Consider the following 21,759-nt stretch of genomic DNA (forward strand, 5'->3'; position numbering starts at 1 on the left):
AAATGACGCATATTGTGATCTAATAATGGTTTTTAGATTTTCGAAAATTCAACATAACATCCGAAAGTTCGACTAATAGAATATATGTATATTGTTCCAATCCGGATATTTCAATAAATTTAGCCAATAACCGACAGTTTTGGTTTTACAACCGATGCCTCATATTACAAGTTACAACAACAAACCCATTATTATAACTGCTTTGTTTGTGTTGTAGGTCTGTAGTTGTACAATATGTAACGAAGTAACTTCCTTCAACCTCCGGTTCATTGTTCGGGACTTAAACCAAAGACTGTCTGAAAGCGTTGCTTGCTTTGTGGTGTTTGTTTTGCAGTTTTGGAGCAATAGTCGCTCATACGGTCGCACGAAAGTGCAGCTGTGCGACGTATTGCTTGTCCTGGATCAGTCGTCCTTTGCTGGGTCCCACCGCTTCCGAAGACAAGTTTATCTTTCGTTTCTTTGTTATACTGTATGTGAGCAATTTGGTAATATTTCTCACATGGCCAATGTGCTCAGCTTTTAACACAATATGGCAGGATGTAAGTCTCATTTTTCTTGACATATCTTGCCACTGTTATCTATCTACTGTTATCTAGGGTTCTGGTCATTGTTGTTCGAGCCCGGGAGCCTGCATATTTATTAGGGATTGCAGCGGTGCCACGCTGCTGAGACGATGTACTCGATCATTGCCCGCTGACCGCGTAACCGATAACCTCATAGTAATTTGTTGAGCCAAGACGTCGCCAGAGCATAATGTGTACATGTGCCTGTTATCTATATGTAAATTGAAATGTCAGATCTTTGTTCAATTGCACACACATGTTTTTTGTGGTTATTGCTTAAAGTTTTATTGGCAAAATCTTCCGTTACATATAATAAACATGTTTTCTTGTAAGCCCTAGCCATTTCGTTTCAACACATGACATATAAGCTGAATTGTTTGTAGTTGTGAAATTAGATTAAAATCTTTACCCTGAGGTCGGTTATTACCTGATTTCCCCCAATCCCCCCACCCCGCACCCCGCTGAGGTCTACACAAGGGTAGGAACGTACTGCTTTAACGATTAATATTATAGGAAAAGCAATCGGTCAAGCACCTGTTGGCATAAGATACCAGGAAGAACCCATTCACGAGATATGATATGCAACAATTAAATTGAATTACAGGCTCAGAGATCTGGAATATAATTCTATCATTGACATTATGCTGGGTTTTCATATTATCTGTTTATCTGAAATGAAATTTGCAAACATTATACGTCGTAGACGAATTTGATTATGTAATTTAGGTGCATTGAGTCGTCTGTTAGTAATTTGAAATGCTATTTAACTTCGACTAAACCCTTCATTCCTCTCTGAATGATGAGGCATGCAAGCCTACCTAGCCAGAGATCTCAACGATTTTATTGGGTGATCTCGGTTTTGAAGGTGAAGCTTTAACTAGTTCAGTTGAAAAGCAGCTAAACTTATAGCAACTCGAATGTGATTTCGCAGCTCTCGCCTCATTCTGATTCAAATGTTGAGTGTGCTGGCCTAGATATAGGTTCCTGCAGGACTGGAACATCGTTTAAGATGCTTATGATGATTTTGTACTTCATTTACCAAATTCACAACCGTTCCCATGTCACATTCGCAACTCCTGTCAAATTGATTATACGAGATTGAGCATGCTAGAGGAATTCTACATGTCAGTCTGAATCAGTCCGCTTCCACAGAAGTGTACAGCAAGTATCAAACAGCTGTTTAATAACCATGGGCCTAGGCCTAACCTTAATTTTTATTCATCTTATTCACGAATCTGGGTCTGTACGTGTCCGTAGTGGTATAGTTTATACCACTAGTCCACTAGTCACTACTAGTCTATCTTACTATAGTCTAGTAGTCTACCCGTATTGCTCTAGCTGTCTCTACTCTACGTACATATATTCATAGATCTATTGTATCGGCCAGGAAATTCACCCTGAAACTAGCTAACAATTAGCCCGATGTATAGCAGATCTGTTCTGTATACAGTTTGGTGTGGTTGCTATAGCCCTAAAGGCAACAACTAGCGACTAAACAATATAATAGGTTAGAGCCGGGCAGTGTGAGTTATTATTGTCAACTAACCCACGTCAGAGTCCAAAGTCACAACACTGAGTTGAGTCAGTGTTTGGTTGATGTTTTAACTCTATGATATTGTGTTTATTGAAAGTATAGGTTGACCGCTGTAATGTTTTATGTTTCTAACAAATGATTCACAGTGTGGACACATAATATTATGTAAGCGAAATGTCAGCCATTTTAGACCTCCCCTGACCCGTAAACCACTGTTACGTAGAAATTACAAAGCTTTTCCAAACCCTTCCCCAGGTTGGCTTATGCAATACGTGAAGGGTCACTTATTTGGTTTCCTGGACAATTAGAGAACTTGAAACTTACTTATTTGCAGTATCAGCTTGACTCATTATCTCAAACTTTGGTCGTCAGTTCCGCTGTATAGTAAAATCAATAACGGCTATAATTATTGTCATAACTAAACTTTACAACAAAGTGTAAGTCACAACAATATGACAAAGCACCACATTTACCACGTGTAGCTTTATTGCCTTATTACTTCATTAAAAGTTAGATCCACTCTTCTCGAATAATACAATATCCCTCATCAAACTTAACCTTCTAGTTTGCTTAACAATACCACCACCTCACTATGAGCAACACGTTCAAGGGCGTCAGGATGTTCAGGACATGTAGTTTATTGAAGGTCATCATGTTGTATAATCAGTGCAGAGAAATTGATTTCTTTCGGGCCAAGGTTCTCAGTAAACCATGGTAACTTTTGAGGGAACTTTTGAAAAGATCCCTCGTGATCACAAAGTAACCACAGTAACCACAGTAACCACAGTAACCTCAGTAATCTGCACGTTCAGTCCGCCAGTGCACTTCATAGCACACTTCATAGCACACTTCATAGGAGTACATGATCTGACAAATCGATCAGTTCTTACTGTCAAGCACGCAATGTGTTTCAGATCACTTTATAAGCTGCTACTCATCATTTCCTTAGAATATGAGTCATGTCTTACACACTTGTGCTACTTCTATATCTGCATTACTCAGTCGGTGTAGTGGTGGTATTCTAGTATTCTGGATTGTAGTAGCTTTCCGTATAAACATGTATTTCTACTATCTAGATATTCCGTCTGGTACAGATTCACACATTTGTAACTTTTAGCTTTGAAGGCATGGGGCTGGAACATTCATTTTTACTGATTGCGTTCTTCACATTTGCTATTTTCATTAATTCAGTTGAATAATGGAGTAGGATACCGATAAGTCCTATTGTTTTGCTTTTAAAAGAAATGGGTCTCGTACAGGAGCAGTACAATTTGCCAATTCATTATCTGCAGAATAGTGTACAAGAGCCTTATCTCTATTATATGAGCAATGTACTGATCGTTAGTGTAGGTACCGAAACTACCCCTACAAGTGTTCCTTCTCATCTTGTTACCTGAAGGATACTAGATAGCCATCTCCTGATTAGTAGGTATAGTGGATGTTACAAATTTGTTATATTTCATGGTTTGTCATAGTTTGTCATAGTTTGTCATAGTTTGTCATAGTTTTAAAATCATTGTCTATTGGATCAGCATTCGTCAAACATGTTTGACACTTCAAGAATCAAGAGTGAATTATTGTAATATGCAAGCCAACAAAGCAATTATTACAATTAATTATAATCACCTTGATAATTGACCATTACTTGTTGTTCATTACTGAGTGATCCAACTAATTGCTCAGTTGCTCTGTGAGGAAAAAATTTGCTAATTTGTATAGTTATATTGATAGCTAATTTTCGGAGTTTATTTGGACTGGCTGTGGTGAAATTTTCGTATGTCTCACTACATGCCTTATGCTACGGTTTACCACTTTACCTGTGATACATGAACTGTCAACACTAACACCACAGACAATGTGTTAGCTTACCTCTATCCTCTAATCTTGTGGCTACACGACCAGTACAGGGAAACCTGGTAAAGTGCTGAAATTAGACTGTGTAAAAATGGGGGGAACTTATATCACACGTAGGTCTCTCTATTCACCAAAATGATCTCTCTATTCACCAAACAGGCCTAATCATTATTCACCAATGTATTGTACCTGTACCGATACACCTAGGATATTGACAAGAACTAAGCACGTGTCGGTATATAAAACACACAGTTAACTGTTGTTAACTGCTTACTAAGCTAAAAACGGGTGTAGGTAGTCTTTTTATTGTTTTGTTTGCCGTTGCTACGCTAACCATATGTGCATTGTGTAAGCTTTTTCATATTATGACTAGGAATAATGACCAGTTCATCATCTTCATTCTCTTCAGTTCTCTTCAATTAGTAACCATATAACTAGGCGATTATTTTTGTCCGTCAATCAATGACTGTACAATGTTTGTTATCTTAAGCTATACAAATAATTTGAATGTACCATGATATTCATGCCTTTAGATGTTGCTTAAGTATAGATAGTCTTATACTAATATTCTTAGCAATTAGTTATTGTTACTTTTTTTAGATCTTGAGACTGTCTCAATAATTAAAAACGCCATTATAATTAAATGCAAGCTTAGTACATAGTACACCGTCGTGCTCCAAGAAATGTTAATGCGGATCATCTTTAATATGTTTAACGATATAATGCCTTGTAATGGCTTTACCAGTGCTCTTATTAAAGTGGAGACTTGTGGTTAGCAGAGTGCATTGTACAGCTACACAGCTACACCGTGTACGGGATTGTGGGCATTAACCGCCTAACCACGTACTTCCTCCTTATCACTATCGATTATCAGTTAGGTCAAATTTCAGGACTTGTAATGAATTTCATGGTATAATCATGGTATATCAGTATATTATAATCAATGCTATAAAAATACTTACCATCATGACTTGTAATCAGCATTTTGAGGCTGTGATAGATACAGATCGTCCCCTTTCTTTACGATATTTCATAATTTCTATTCTCCAGTCTTGTATATTATATTAAGGTTGTATTTTAACAGTACAGAACAGGTTCTCAAAGCTATTATAATTCTTTCAGTCTTTCGTTAAGCGTTAATATGTTCATATTGATGCTTTTCATACAAACAAGTTAAACCAAATTCTTTATGTTCATATATACATGATATGAGCCTAATATGTGGTCTGATGAGGCAAATTGCTTTTTAAGAGTCTAGTTTTGTTCTTAGAGTCCAGTTCTGTCTAGTTCTGTTAGCATATCCCGTATCCGCCAAACTTTTATCACATACTTATAGTGATAGCTTTGAGTTATTTTGACGTCATTTAAAGCAATTTTTTCGGTAATTATTATCAGAAAAGGGACGCCCATTTTCATTATTCGGTCCATCAAAATGAGAAATAATAATTTAGATTAACTGCTCCGGGATGCTGGGACGGGATAGAAAGTAAGTGGCAGAGTTATTTTAATCAATCCCGCGGTTTTTTCCTGAACAGTTTTAAATAATCTCACTCAACTCAGTTCGATTTGTTGAGTGATATCTCGTCTTTGATTTAGTCTAGTCATTTTCCCACGAGAAACAATTTAATTTGTACGGTAAAAACGCACAATCAGAATCAATGAACATGATTTCATGACTTTTGTTCGGTGCTGGTATTATACTATCCTTAATTCCTTATATTATATCATATAAGAAAAACACTCGAAATACCTAGGCTGACAAACGGATAGTTTCATGGTATAATCATGGAATAATCAATGCTATACTAATTAAAAATACCAGCCATCGATACTTTGTATTGATTGGTTTTGTTCAAACTCGTGTCGAACTAGAACTAGAGTCCAGGTAGCGTACCATAGTTCGACAGTCGAAGTTCTCCTGTCGAACTTCAGTACGTGTCTAACTAAAGTCCAGGTTGCGTACTCTAGTTTAGTAATGTACGTCTCTTTCTTCTTCAATTCCACCTCGTGCTACGCACTCTGGATTGTTATCTACTTAATATCCCGCACGCCACGGGATAAGTTGAAATTATACCCCTCTGCGTGCCGGCGTTATGTCTTTATGTGTGTTGTAAAGCTTGAGCAGGTATAATGATGCTACTACTTTGCGCACATCTCGCCCAATGGTGTGCGATTTTATAGAGACAGACGTTTACACTCTCCTCAGTGAAATCGCAGATAGAATTACGAAAATGGTTGAACTATAGTAAAACTAAACGATCAGAGAATACATTGCACGCATTTATATGTGAATTATATCCAGACTTGTATTTGCGAAAGCTGTACATAAACCGTAAATTAATATCTTTATCAAAACTCCTTAGTGGCTGAGTATTTCTCCACTTATCAGCTCCGCAATGTTAACTCCAGTATCTCAAATCTATATATTTGGATCATTGAGAGATAAGTCCACTTTACTTCATTCTATGATGTGTTTATTGTATTCGACTACGTCAACTAGATCTTTACTCTCCCATTATGATAACAGTCTGCACTCTGCACCGACTACTCCCTCAACAACTAGCTTGTATAAGTAAGCGTCTGTCTTTTGTTGTTTTCTGAAGAATATTTAACTGCCCTCACTTGAGTCTAGACTTCTGACGGCTAGTAATAGTTGTTTAAACGTTTGTACATAGTTTAACTTTAAGTTTTTCTCAATAACAGTGACACTTGCAAGTTTACTCTGAATATGCTTGATGTTGATGTCATATATTCAGATAAAATAAAGATTAAAAACTGCTGGTATGAGTCAGAGTAGCCAGGTCTTATCAGTCATTACTGCGGTAACCCAGGTCGCTGGGTAATCCAGGTCGCTGCGGCACCTTTCAGCAAACTTTTGAGTTTTGTGCGAAATTGTACTGAAAGATAACGAATAAACTTAACCGGGATTTATATTCGATATCAATAATCCCAAATTGTCTACAGGTGATTAGAACTAACCTGCTCACAGTAAGTCAGTTACCCAGGCCTTATAGAATATGGCGAACTCTATCCACATTCCACATATCAGTCAGGCAGTGGTTCACACACTGTTCAAATTTCTTTGTGAAGACTTTTCGACTCCCCAGTTTTCTTAGGGATAGGGGCGGGAGTGTGTCCCATATCCTAGCAGTAGCACCCTGCCTGTCCGGTATACAGACTGTTCACTGTCATTTACTCTCGGCCACCATGTTTACTTTGATCTCGATCCTGGACCTATGTGCCAGGTTTGCTCCCTAAACCAAAACCAACTAAAAATATCCAGGCTAACTTAGCGACCACATCATGGATACATCACAAGTAACCACTAACCAGGCTGTGTGTGTTCTGAAGGATTGTAGGTTAGGATTAGAGAGTTGACAGGTCGCAGTAACGTCTTTGATATTAGTGTACTGTTTGGAGTTATGATGCGTATCCAGGACAACCTAGGGGATCTTCTATGTACATTTTATACAAAACAGACATTGTCTCGATATAATTAGGAGACATTAGGCTAATTTTAGCCTATTTTCTGGCTCAATTGCGGCATCTGAGCACGCTTATGGGTGCAGTATCTTAAAACTTCACGTCCAGACAGTCTGTGAGCCACTCATTGTTTAGGACGATCCCAACCGCCCCAGCATTTTAAAGGCTACCGTTTGAATATATTTATGCCGTTTCAAGTTCAACTTTTATTCTAGGTTACACCACGATCACGCGTACTATATTATAATATTTCTTTGAGTAGTATCGAGAAGTAAGTTCACTGTAAACTGTAAAGTGATACCATGATCTACTTTCATCTCGGAGAACGGTGAAGGTGGGCTTAAATCTGAAGACGATGCAGTTGGCTCGACTATAATGAATATGATGAACAATCTCTTTGACTTTGAGATTGGGCTTGACTACTTTATACTTTTATAAAAACATGCGATGTGGTCATAGATTTGTGCAAATCTTTAAAGTTCTATATTGCCGTCGTACTGTGATACAGAACTTTGCCCTGAGCTCTAAATTTGGGTTAATTAGAGTTGTCTATTAATATAATAAGCTTAACTGTGAATAATTGTGATTTGATTTAACATTATGCTCCAATCAAACTAGGTAATTTAACGGCCCCTTGACAATGATATTTAGAACTCATTCTTTGTCGTTTATCAGTTTATAATTATATTGTGACGAAAATCATCTAAACCATCAATCGTATTTACTTTTAACCTAATCCACGAATTTCATTTATATGTAAAATACTATTTTAAGAGCCGATATCATTATCACCTTAATTCTTCAGACATTGATTATTTGCTCTTATCACTTTGTCTGAGGCTAGTGATATTGAATACTACGTAATTGAGCCTCATTCATCATTGGTGATTAATCAGCCCCTTAATCATTACTACCACGTTTAGTGGTTCCCCTATGGAGAGTAAGAGATACGAGAAAATAATTTGTTAGTACCAGACTCTAGTTCTCTTTATTCGCAGCAAACAATTATTGGTTCATTCTTTTGTCTTCTCCCGATCCTATAATTTGGAAAATTACTACAATTATGTAAAACACATCATCAAAATTACTACAATTATATAAAACACATCATATTTTTACTACTTAAAAACATTAAACAAATCATTCTCATGGGTAATAAACCCACAACTCTTAGATTCAAGTTGACGTTTTGATTACATTTAGGTGCCAAGTTTATGGAGTGAAACCATCACACAAACTGGTGCAATCGTTGCATGAGCTTCAATGTTTTTACACAGGCTGTCAATTGTCATGTTTGAATTATTATTAGTTCCACAAATTTTGGATCATACCCCCAATCTATACCTTAATGTTATGTTTGTATTCTTTGTAAGATTGAATCGACAGAAATTACTTTGAAAAGTGGAAGTAACACTTCAAATAGATTGTTGAGCTTCATGACGGTCATTCTAAAAATTTACACAGAGTCCTGCAGGAATAAACCGCCATGACAACAAAACTAAACAGATCACTAGACCACAGTCGAAATTACATCAGACGGATCTGATTCGTGGTGAGCCAATCAGCACACGTTCTGTAGGAGCGTGCTCACAACGTTGTGTCATCTGCAGCGTTCTTCCAGCGTGCTTCCAGCGTGCTTCCAGTGTGTCAGCTTGTCGGGTCATGCTGGTGTCAGGGGCTGGGAGCTGACTTCTCATTACTGATACATGATGATGATGAGGGCAAGAGCTGCAACAATCGGGCACATGGGACATCATGTCATTGCTTCTTATCAGAGTTGACACCTACGGAATGGAGCGTGCTCTTACATAATATGAGCATAGATTTCTAGTCCCTGCTAATGCTTATATTTTAAAACTTATATATTCTGTAAGATCCATTTACAAGCTCGTTAATCTCACATGGTTTCTATTAGTTACAGCGAGAACGGAAATAATTTTGTTAGAACTCCGTGCAAAATCCTAGGTGTAGACTGAAATATATTTATATTTTGATTTTTCCTCCATATTTTCATCCGGATTGAATATATTTCGACATGATATGAATATTAATACGAATATTGTGCGTTGAGTATATTAGATATGAGGATGTACTATCCTCCCAATCGCATCATATTAGTGGTGATGTAAATAGGTTGAGTGCTTTTATTACTCGATTGCAAGTTGTTGTAATCTAGTTTCTGATCTGATCAGGTGTTCAGCCCTGATCTCCTCCTCCAGAAATGCTGACAATGGAAAAGAAAGCTCGGCTTCAATCGCTGAATCGGCGCCAAGCTGCTGTATTATTTCATCAATACAGAGTCTTTTTATAATTTATTTATCTGTTGCCCCACTACCAGTGAATATGATACTAGCATGAACAATTCAGACAATCACATCACATAAGTGATCATGTAATTGAATTGAGTGCTATCATTCTCAATTACGAGCTTCTGATTAGATCTTCTATTCAGTCTTCATGTTTCCAAGTAAAATAAATTCTATTCTGACGATAAACTAAAAAGCCACTACGTAGGAAGATTTGTAAATTTGTTAGTTTGTTTGACACATCGATTATTAAATCAGCTTGCAGCCACGCTTCAATGCTGTCCATTCAGAGTCCGATTATTTATTCAGTATACCAGTTAAACCATACAATGACCGTAAAGTTTGTTCTTACTTCTATAGTTATTCAGTGTTTGTTTACGCTTACAGTTTGAATTGAATCAGTTAAAATTTTCCTGCTAATTTTGTGATTAATCTATGCAACTGTCAGGTTGGCCACGTGAGTATAACACCAGAATTGACAGTAGCTACCCAGTACCCTACATCCGCAGTACTGTAGTAGAGTTCGCTGTAACTTACTTACCTATAAGTATTGCTGAAAGCACAGTGTAAGGCCTACACGGACCTATGATATATATATACGATTTGAAGAACTCGAAGTGATCGTATTTTTCTACTTTATAATTCCCTTGCTTCCCACGCATGCATGTTATCACTAAATATGAGAAAGTGTCGTGAGTTGTCTATATCAACTGCAAGCGACTACAGGGTGGCTCAAGTTGGCTTTTCCGTGTGAATCCGGAGTTACCAGAGCCAAGATGACGGCTATCTTTCAAAATAACGAAACCAGCTGTTAATGTTGAATATAATGTCGACATATCACTTATCAATATTCAATAGCTCATCGCCTGCTTGTTTGAGGCACGAGCCAAAACTGGAATCAGTCGTCCAGAACAAGGCAGGGGGCAAGGTGTTCCCTTTTCTCTGAGCTAACCTCAACACGACATTATGACTAGATTGCTGTATGAAAACGTCACTACATCTTTTTTTTGTGGGACTCTGGAAGAGTTCGGTCCTCTGCACGACTTTCTGTCCTAATTCACAAGCTTTTTCATTGTGTTTTAAAGTTTTTTACGATATTCTGTCTGTGAATCTTATTAGCTGGCCGTCAGGCCGTATTACTGCACCACCTTTGTGTGTGATCATTTAAAAATGTCATGTGTATTACCTCTGTATGGCTCGTGGTTCGGCAGGTGATTTACTGACCGATTGCGGCTTCACTTTTTATTTAATTTGCTACTTGTTACCATTACTTTTTCACCTGTTAACGTTTGTTTACTATATTGTGGAACATGAAAAATGTTAGTGGCCTTTTGTTCTTCTTCTAGATAAAAGTCTATAGATCAATAACCATTCATCATTGATCTGTGCAACTAATGGATCGATCACAGATTATTGTTTGATTACTTTTTTGGTCACTTTAGACTCCTCCGGCCTCCCCCTATAATAGAGGGGACTGGGGAAATTAAGCTTCTCCAAACAATCCCTCCTTATTGCTGTATGTGCTCTACTCAAACTAGGAATTGGGTTGATCGTCATCCATCCCAGTGATCTTATACCTCAGTACCTTAGCATCACTGGAACCAATGACATCCGCGGCGCCACGCATTGACCTCGGTCCACATACCTGCTGCGACCTGCGTCATAGTTTAGGTTACGGTTATGAAGAAAAAAATGTAGGTTACGACTCAGGAATTGTCTGGAAAGGACGTCTTGGTTCTTTGTTTTCAGTGTTCCACGCCAAGTTGTGGGGATGGGACTAGAAATTTGAGGCTCGAAATACTTGCGTCTTAGGTCATAGGGTTGAGCGGTGTAAATCCCCAATTATTAATAACTTCAAATATTTTATTGTTTAATAGATTTTACCAGGCTCATGACAAAACCACTGCTGTGTTTCCTGGTACTCGTGCCCTGCGTCCTGGCCTCGATTACTCTCCCTGCCACCAAGCTCTTTCAAAACACCCTCAAACGATGGCAAATCAACCCGACCCACGACAAAGACAGACTGTGAGTTAGTGTTACTGTTTATGTGCTTGATACATGCATGTACGGAGAATAGGAAGTTTTTTTTTCAAAATGCTTGGTAGTGTTAGCAAATAATTTGCTGAAAATTAAAAAGGAAATATGAACTGCTCCGTCTTGATCAGTATTGAACATGTTTTTACAGGCTTGCATAAGTAGTGTCTTTTGTCATTTTGAACCCGAAAACATTAAATTGTTCAGTGAGCGGTGGAACAGATTTGTGAAAATGAAGAAATCAGTGGAAGAAACAACGAGCGAGGTTTTTCTGGAGAGTCTCAACAAATTCACGGTTCTTGTAAGTAAACCTTGTTTTCTGTTGTTCATGGTTCTTGTAACTTTTATCTCTATTAATTAATCCCTGCGCTTGAAACTCAACCTTTTCATTTTATCACTCAAACACACCTCCTCTCAGAACGACTTTGAGTACGACATGATTGTCAAGCCTCTCATGGAAAACAGTCTCAACTTCTCGGAACCGCTGTTCACTGATGAGGAGGTTGAAAATCACCCCGTCACGAGGAGACATAAGAGAAGCAAGCGAGATTATGGGTTACCGGAGGAGTTAACGTTTTGGGAGGAAGGAGTGACTCTTTCAACTCCAGGCGACCAGGCGTCGTGTGGGTCGTGCTGGAGTTTTCCCAATGTGAGTAGTGAGCAGTGAGCACGTCTATTGTCTCTCTCATCTGTTTTTCCCAGCATTCACTGATCGTCCCGCCATGACTTTTTTTGTTTAAAATATATCAGTCCGTTATCATATTTTCCTTCGCTATCGCGGTTGTACGACGATTTTCGTAGTTAAGCTTATTTATTTTCGTAACGTAAGCAGAAGCTTACGTTTATGAGGCTGTCTACAACCATTGGACAACCCTCATCATAAGCATATGATCATTGTTTAAGGTGGAACGTACTTTATTATCCTATCGACATTAAAGTCTGGTCTTTACAATAAACGAAACGATTTGATGAGAGATAAACTTAATCACCTTCACACATTTAACAACACGAGCTGCTGAACAGGTTGGCACGTTTGAAGCTCTGAACACGAGGTTGTCGGGCGAGAAAATGAAGTTTTCTGAACAGTACTTCGTTGACTGCACGTTTTCCTACTCCGGCTGCGCTGGAGGAACTGTGAACGAGGGCTACAAAATCACTATGATGAGGCAGTACCTGATGTCTGCAGAACAGTGGCCATACACAGCTGATTGTAAGTCTGGGGTTTAGAAACCCTGTTTTAAATTTTAAATTATATTTTTCACCGGGTAGGCCAGCATTGTCCAAATCATGTAGCTCACTGAATGAAGGCAGTAAGGTAGAACTTTTCGTCAAAAGTCGGGGTGAAGTGTGCCGAGAGCAGGAATTGAACACAGTTAGATTTTAAAATTTAAATGCGTGAATGTAGAGAAGCATCATAAGCGGGCATTGAGTGGGGGTTTAAAATTCTATGTGAAGTTATAATAAATTATGAGTAGAATCATTTGTTGACATAGCAGGTGAGAATGACTGATAAGGAAATGAAAGGCTTGTTTAGCTACAAGCTATGCTAATAAATAACTGATTGTTTGATTGAATATTCCATAAGGTGGAATGTTGCCATGCCAATTTATCATTTTTAAACTCAATAACGTCTCCTTTAGATCAGCCATGTGCGTTTACGATGGACATTCGAAACGATCGGAACAATGCTATGACGAAGATATGGGGTCAGGATTATGTGCCGCTTGGAAAGAATGAGGAGAGTTTTTTGACGAAACTGCATATATCCCCAATAGCTTTCGGGTCTTACATCTCCGACGCAATCTTCGGGTACTCTGGAGGTGGGTTCTTTTTTCAGAATAGACTTAAAATGTCTCCTGAAACATAGCGTAGTTGGTTGATCATCAGGTAGCGTAGTTGGTTGATCATCAGATTTGTAATCGTAAGATTGCGAGTTCGAATCCCACTGCCTGCCTAGTCGTGGGGTGAGCGTCGTTGACGCTCTGCTAAGGATCCCGAGTGGTCTATGTAGCCCCACGGTTCACTCAGCCGAATGCTCGAGAAATCGGGTGTGAGGGTTAAATGAGGAGCTGTGCTTGATCAACACAGCGAAGCCTCGGGCGAAGAAAGTGTGGCATAGTGCCTTAACCGTTGCTGGCCTTAGGAACGATCCTTCGGCTTCTTGTAAAGCTCTTCCTTGAAAGTGCTGGTTTACCGAAGTAAAATAACAAAGGTGGTCGACTCATTCGATGGCCTTGTTGCGTCGCAACGAATCCTCATAAGAAGAAGAAGATAAGATATCAACTCATAATATTGAACTCAGTTATTTATACAGTAGTAACTTATAAGTAATATTAAAAATAAATGATAATAAAACATTAAACTTCCCTCTTAATGTTGAAACTTTCTGGCAGGTTTATATGACGACGCTTTGTGTGCTTCACAACCGCTGGCTCACTCAATGTTGATGGTCGGATACACCGCTACGTACTTGAGAGTGAAGGCTAGGTAACATTGTACTTTCAAATTGTACTTTACCTCTCGTGAGGAGATAATATTTGTAGCAACCCCACTTATAGCGCAGTCTATGAGCTAAGGGTATGCGCTCCACATATGCCTATTGCCTACATATGTCTACATATATCTGTAATATATGCCTACATATATCTTTACTATATCCTTTATAATTTTCCCTAACGGTTACTAAAAGCTAAATATTTCCAGCTACGGACCATCTTTTGGACTCGGCGGTTACATAAACTACAAGCGGGGATCCTTTAACATGCCTTCCTGCAGATTCTTTGAAAATGGTTACATATTTACCGCTACATACAGAAGGGGTGAGAAAATAGAATTTCAGTGGATTATTGAAACTTGTTTGCCTTGTGCTGCATTGGCGATATTTTTTAAACATCTCTATCCAACTTTACATTACCATAATATTAACTATGGCATGGAAAAGCCATTCAATAATGAAATACAGTATGCCAATCTATCTCCTCCCTTATTAACTGTGAACTCCTCATCCCACAGAGATGCAGTATGACTTCTGTGGAGATAAGAAGCTGGTAACTCGGTCTGTGTGCTTGAAATCCTGCGAAGATAAGAATGTAGCGGGAACAGAAACTGGGTGGACGCTGGCTTCCATACCGACAAGATATCACAACCAGAAGGTTACCAACTTTTACTCTTTCACTATTTATGTATTTTTCCTTTGCGTGGGGTTTAAGTTGATCGTATCAGGTTTGCAGTCAGAATTCTCAATGATGATCCACACATAATAGGCTATTGACCCGCATCGATTGATTGTTTCCTCTGTTAATTAAACTTAGTTTAATTTGTCCTAATTAGTGATTCCACAGGTGGTGGATCTGATATTAGCAGAATACCCGGGAGTAAAAACTGACGATAAGTTCAACTATTTCTGGATGGGGCTGCAGTGAGTGATAAAAAATGTTTCTCTTCAAGTGACAATAGTAAAACAATTATAAATAATACTATGGTCCCGTTTATATATATATATCTTATTAGGGTTAATCCATAACCGTTATCAACATCACTAGTATATTTCTACTGACGTACCACAACACTCCTCCAGAGACCTGACAAAGACATCAGCTCTGGAGTGGACAGACAATTTCATTCCGGTAAACTATGCGAACATATCAAACCACGACATCTTTAACTGGGGCAAAAAATACGGAACAATCAATAAGAACTCTGGTTTTTACGCGATGAAGAGTTCAGATACCGCAACACATAGGGGGGTGTGCGGCAGGGCAGGTTTGATTTATTTATATAATATGAAATATAATGATAATACGAAATTATAATGTAAAATGCTGAATTAAACGGAATCATGAAAGGTTTGTTTTATTTCCTTCTATTATCTTATTATTACGCTGTTTTGATCAGTAATCGATTTAAAAAAATTGTAATCGATCAATTATAATTGATAATTTAACTATAATTACGTTATCAATCACATAATTATGTATTGATACATACTTGTTCGCAGTGACTTGCTGGGACATCAGCAGTGCAGTGGAGAACGGAGACGTTACCTTTGACAGAGAGAAACTGACCGAGGGTACAGTGGCAACTCCCAAGTGTGACAGTGGCTACACTATCAGTGACGCAACCACCATTGCTTGTGTTGGTGGTCTATGGAATAAGGATCTTCCTACCTGTGCTAAGGATGGTGGTGATGCAGGTTTGTGTTTTGTATGATCATACTTTTTTAGGTTTGTGAAAACAAAAATGCCACGATATCATATTCTTATGCTGTTCGGCGAAGGGTTGAAAGCCTCAACTTATTTCCCACGTTCCTACTGTTTATGGAATTTTCATATTTTGATTTCTAGGCTTGATTTATTGATATATCGTGGGGACATGACTAAAACTTTAATATCTTTAGATGTCATTCCTACGATATTGGAAAATTGCTTTGTCGCTAATGTGTAATCGCTAGTTTTTGCTCGTGACGTTTGCTGAGAAAATTTGTTGGCTTGTTTCTTTTATTTGAAGTTTCAAGAAGTGCCGCTGTTAGTGTGTGTTAGATTTCTTTAGCTACGATTCTCAAAGAATAGAGAAAAAGATGAAGCACACTGTACCTGTGGCTGTGAATATAAAGAAAGTTATCTGTTTGACCGCGGAAATCCATGTAAAGGAATCTTAAATCTATCTGAAGAATAAACCCTTGGAAACGGTCAAGTAAGTTATTCTCGCTATGTTTCAGTTCAATATGTTTGTTTAAAAAATTGTTAATCGTTGTGATTTCAATCGAATGAAGCAGCGAGGGCTTTAGCCTAACTTCGAAGCATACCAAACAGAAAAAAATTACAATCACCTAGTCAAAAGTTTCAATGCAAATTGCAATGGTACATCTGTGATGGACAGAGATTCGATTGATAAGTTGACAGAAATTTACAAGTAAACAGAAATGTACAGACAGAACATTGTCGACGAGGCGCAGACTAAATCGACGAATAAATTGACTTTTGACAGACTTAGTTGTAATTTCTTTTTATTATTACAAAAGTCTGATCATTGCTTATATGCATTACGAAAACAATAACATGCGGTTACCATAAGGATACCCTAATTTGCACACAGTGCACGATTGAGAACCTAAGTAATGCAAACCTTGGTCCATTGCAGTTCCATCTGTCCCGTCAACAAAATTACACAAGCCCGACAAATTGATAAATTTAAAAATTACCAAATTGAGAAATTGAGAAATTGAGAAATTACTAAATATTGTGCTAATGCCCTGCCTTATGGTTCAGTCGGACCAGCTGCGCTGTTATACGATCAATTACAGCCTGCATCATAGCGATTAACTTTCAGCAGACACAGCCTGCAAGCAGCCTACACTAGAGAACGGTGTATTTGACCCCACAACTGAGACAGTTGCCTCTGGTTCGCACTATACCGTGTCTTGTAAATCTGGGTATTCTCTGTCTGGGAACTCTAAGATTACCTGCACAGCAGGCAAGCTGTCAGATTTGCCTACATGTGTGGCAGGTAAATCGTGCCCAAAACATTTTACCTTGAGTCGGTTAAATCAGTAGCTACTTTTTAAAAGTTGGTATCCAAGACAGCACACGATAACTGTTCGATGATTAAGAATGATTATCTAGTCTTGATAAATCAAAGAATCTTCTTACCTTCCTCAGAAAACTTAATACCTCAATTTCAGGCTGTGACAAACCAACTATCGATCATGCCACCATTACACCTGCTGATGCTTCTATCGACTCTGGATCCAAATACACTGTTGAGTGTAAGGAGGGACACACTATATCAGGGGCTGCAGAAATAACCTGCAATGATGGACAACTTTCGACTAGTCCAACATGCCTTCAACAGTGTTCCAAACCGACCATTGATGAAGCAACTATCACCCCTGCTGATGCTTCTATCGACTCCGGATCCAAATACACTGTTGAGTGTAAGGAAGGACACACTATATCAGGGGCTGCAGAAATAATCTGCAATGATGGACAACTTTCGACTAGTCCAACATGCCTTCAACAGTGTTCCAAACCGACCATTGATGAAGCAACTATCACCCCTGCCGATGCTTCTATCGACTCTGGATCCAAATACACTGTTGAGTGTAAGGAGGGACACACTATATCAGGGGCTGCAGAAATAACCTGCAATGATGGACAACTTTCGACTAGTCCAACATGCCTTCAACAGTGCTCCAAACCGACCATTGATGAAGCAACTATCACCCCTGCTGATGCTTCTATCGACTCTGGATCCAAATACACTGTTGAGTGTAAGGAGGGACACACTATATCAGGGGCTGCAGAAATAACCTGCAATGATGGACAACTTTCCACTAGTCCAACATGCCTTCAACAGTGTTCCAAACCGACCATTGATGAAGCAACTATCACCCCTGCTGATGCTTCTATCGACTCTGGATCCAAGTACACTGTTGAGTGTAAGGAAGGACACACTATATCAGGGGCTGCAGAAATAACCTGCAATGATGGACAACTTTCAACTAGTCCAACATGCCTTCAACAGTGTTCCAAACCGACCATTGATGAAGCAACTATCACCCCTGCTGATGCTTCTATCGACTCTGGATCCAAGTACACTGTTGAGTGTAAGGAGGGACACACTATATCAGGGGCTGCAGAAATAATCTGCAATGATGGACAACTTTCCACTAGTCCAACTTGTGTTAAGAACTCTGAAAATTGTGTTAAACCAACTATCGATCATGCCACCATTGAACCTTCTGATGCTTCCATCAACTCTGGATCCAAGTACACTGTTGAGTGTAAGGAAGGACACACTATATCAGGGGCTGCAGAAATAACCTGCAATGATGGACAACTTTCAACTAGTCCAACATGCCTTCAACAGTGTTCCAAACCGACCATTGATGAAGCAACTATCACCCCTGCTGATGCTTCTATCGACTCCGGATCCAAATACACTATTGAGTGTAAGGAAGGACACACTATATCAGGGGCTGCAGAAATAACCTGCAATGATGGACAACTTTCCACTAGTCCAACTTGTGTTAAGAACTCTGAAAATTGTGTTAAACCAACTATCGATCATGCCACCATTACACCTGCTGATGCTTCCATCAACTCTGGATCCAAATACACTGTTGAGTGCGGGAATGGATACACTATATCAGGGGCTGCAAAAATAACCTGCAATGATGGACAGCTTTCGACTAGTCCAACATGCCTTCAACAGTGTTCCAAACCAACAATTGATAAATCAACTATCACCCCTGCTGATGCTTCTATCGACTCTGGATCCAAATACACTGTTGAGTGTAAGGAGGGACACACAATATCAGGGGCTGCAGAAATAACCTGCAATGATGGACAGCTTTCGACTAGTCCAACATGCCTTCAACAGTGTTCCAAACCGACCATTGATGAAGCAACTATCACCCCTGCTGTTGCTTCTATCGACTCTGGATCCAAATACACTGTTGAGTGTAAGGAAGGACACACTATATCAGGAGCTGCAGAAATAACCTGCAATGATGGACAACTTTCGACTAGTCCAACATGCCTTCAACAGTGTTCCAAACCGACCATTGATGAAGCAACTATCACCCCTGCTGATGCTTCTATCGACTCTGGATCCAAATACACTGTTGAGTGTAAGGAAGGACACACTTTATCAGGGGCTGCAGAAATAACCTGCAATGATGGACAACTTTCGACTAGTCCAACATGCCTTCAACAGTGTTCCAAACCGACCATTGATGAAGCAACTATCACCCCTGCTGTTGCTTCTATCGACTCTGGATCCAAATACACTGTTGAGTGTAAGGAAGGACACACTATATCAGGAGCTGCAGAAATAACCTGCAATGATGGACAGCTTTCGACTAGTCCAACATGCCTTCAACAGTGTTCCAAACCGACCATTGATGAAGCAACTATCACCCCTGCTGTTGCTTCTATCGACTCTGGATCCAAATACACTGTTGAGTGTAAGGAAGGACACACTATATCAGGGGCTGCAGAAATAACCTGCAATGATGGACAACTTTCCACTAGTCCAACATGCCTTCAACAGTGTTCCAAACCGACCATTGATGAAGCAACTATCACCCCTGCTGATGCTTCTATCGACTCTGGATCCAAATACACTATTGAGTGTAAGGAAGGACACACTATATCAGGGGCTGCAGAAATAACCTGCAATGATGGACAACTTTCCACTAGTCCAACTTGTGTTAAGAACTCTGAAAATTGTGTTAAACCAACTATCGATCATGCCACCATTGAACCTTCTGATGCTTCCATCAACTCTGGATCCAAGTACACTGTTGAGTGTAAGGAAGGACACACTATATCAGGGGCTGCAGAAATAACCTGCAATGATGGACAACTTTCAACTAGTCCAACATGCCTTCAACAGTGTTCCAAACCGACCATTGATGAAGCAACTATCACCCCTGCTGATGCTTCTATCGACTCCGGATCCAAATACACTATTGAGTGTAAGGAAGGACACACTATATCAGGGGCTGCAGAAATAACCTGCAATGATGGACAACTTTCCACTAGTCCAACTTGTGTTAAGAACTCTGAAAATTGTGTTAAACCAACTATCGATCATGCCACCATTACACCTGCTGATGCTTCCATCAACTCTGGATCCAAATACACTGTTGAGTGCGGGAATGGATACACTATATCAGGGGCTGCAAAAATAACCTGCAATGATGGACAGCTTTCGACTAGTCCAACATGCCTTCAACAGTGTTCTAAACCTACCATTGATGAAGCAACTATCACCCCTGCTGTTGCTTCTATCGACTCTGGATCCAAATACACTGTTGAGTGTAAGGAGGGACACACTATATCAGGGGCTGCAGAAATAACCTGCAATGATGGACAACTTTCCACTAGTCCAACTTGTGTTAAGAACTCTGAAAATTGTGTTAAACCAACTATCGATCATGCCACCATTACACCTGCTGATGCTTCCATCAACTCTGGATCCAAATACACTGTTGAGTGCGGGAATGGATACACTATATCAGGGGCTGCAGAAATAACCTGCAATGATGGACAGCTTTCGACTAGTCCAACATGCCTTCAACAGTGTTCTAAACCTACCATTGATGAAGCAACTATCACCCCTGCTGTTGCTTCTATCGACTCTGGATCCAAATACACTGTTGAGTGTAAGGAGGGACACACTATATCAGGGGCTGCAGAAATAACCTGCAATGATGGACAGCTTTCGACTAGTCCAACATGCCTTCAACAGTGTTCCAAACCAACAATTGATGATTCAATTATCACCCCTGCTGATGCTTCTATCGACTCCGGATCCAAATACACTGTTGAGTGTAAGGAAGGACACACTATATCAGGGGCTGCAGAAATAACCTGCAATGATGGACAACTTTCGACTAGTCCAACATGCCTTCAACAGTGTTCTAAACCAACAATTGATGAAGCAACTATCACCCCTGCTGATGCTTCTATCGACTCTGGATCCAAGTACACTGTTGAGTGTAAGGAAGGACACACTATATCAGGGGCTGCAGAAATAACCTGCAATGATGGACAACTTTCCACTAGTCCAACATGCCTTCAACAGTGTTCCAAACCGACCATTGATGAAGCAACTATCACCCCTGCTGATGCTTCTATCGACTCTGGATCCAAGTACACTGTAGAGTGTAAGGAAGGACACACTATATCAGGGGCTGCAGAAATAACCTGCAATGATGGACAACTTTCGACTAGTCCAACATGCCTTCAACAGTGTTCCAAACCGACCATTGATAAAGCAACTATCACCCCTACTGATGCTTCTATCGACTCTGGATCCAAATACACTGTTGAGTGTAAGGAAGGACACACTATATCAGGGGCTGCAGAAATAACCTGCAATGATGGACAACTTTCCACTAGTCCAACTTGTGTTAAGAACTCTGAAAATTGTGTTAAACCAACTATCGATCATGCCACCATTGCACCTTCTGATGCTT

The 21,759-nt window shown here is 39.4% G+C and overlaps 1 protein-coding gene across 2 annotated transcripts in view; it reads left to right on the forward strand.

The window, feature by feature from the left end:
- The first annotated feature begins 9,917 nt into the window (after positions 1-9,917).
- Positions 9,918-21,759, forward strand: part of LOC134811887 (sushi, von Willebrand factor type A, EGF and pentraxin domain-containing protein 1-like) — a 52,788-nt gene continuing 40,946 nt past the window's right edge. For both annotated transcript variants that reach the window (XM_063819001.1, XM_063819012.1), the window contains exons 1-11: positions 9,918-11,765; positions 11,982-12,075; positions 12,193-12,423; positions 12,798-12,984; positions 13,415-13,594; positions 14,168-14,261; positions 14,478-14,593; positions 14,787-14,926; positions 15,116-15,192; positions 15,352-15,536; positions 15,772-15,966. In XM_063819001.1, the coding sequence (XP_063675071.1) occupies positions 11,632-11,765; positions 11,982-12,075; positions 12,193-12,423; positions 12,798-12,984; positions 13,415-13,594; positions 14,168-14,261; positions 14,478-14,593; positions 14,787-14,926; positions 15,116-15,192; positions 15,352-15,536; positions 15,772-15,966 (1,633 nt within the window). In that variant the 5' untranslated portion in view covers positions 9,918-11,631. The remainder of the gene's footprint in view (positions 11,766-11,981; positions 12,076-12,192; positions 12,424-12,797; positions 12,985-13,414; positions 13,595-14,167; positions 14,262-14,477; positions 14,594-14,786; positions 14,927-15,115; positions 15,193-15,351; positions 15,537-15,771; positions 15,967-21,759) is intronic.

Source organism: Bolinopsis microptera, chromosome 1, assembly GCF_026151205.1.
Source record: "Bolinopsis microptera isolate Bmic1 chromosome 1, MBARI_Bmic_1.0, whole genome shotgun sequence".
NCBI lineage: Eukaryota > Metazoa > Ctenophora > Tentaculata > Lobata > Bolinopsidae > Bolinopsis > Bolinopsis microptera.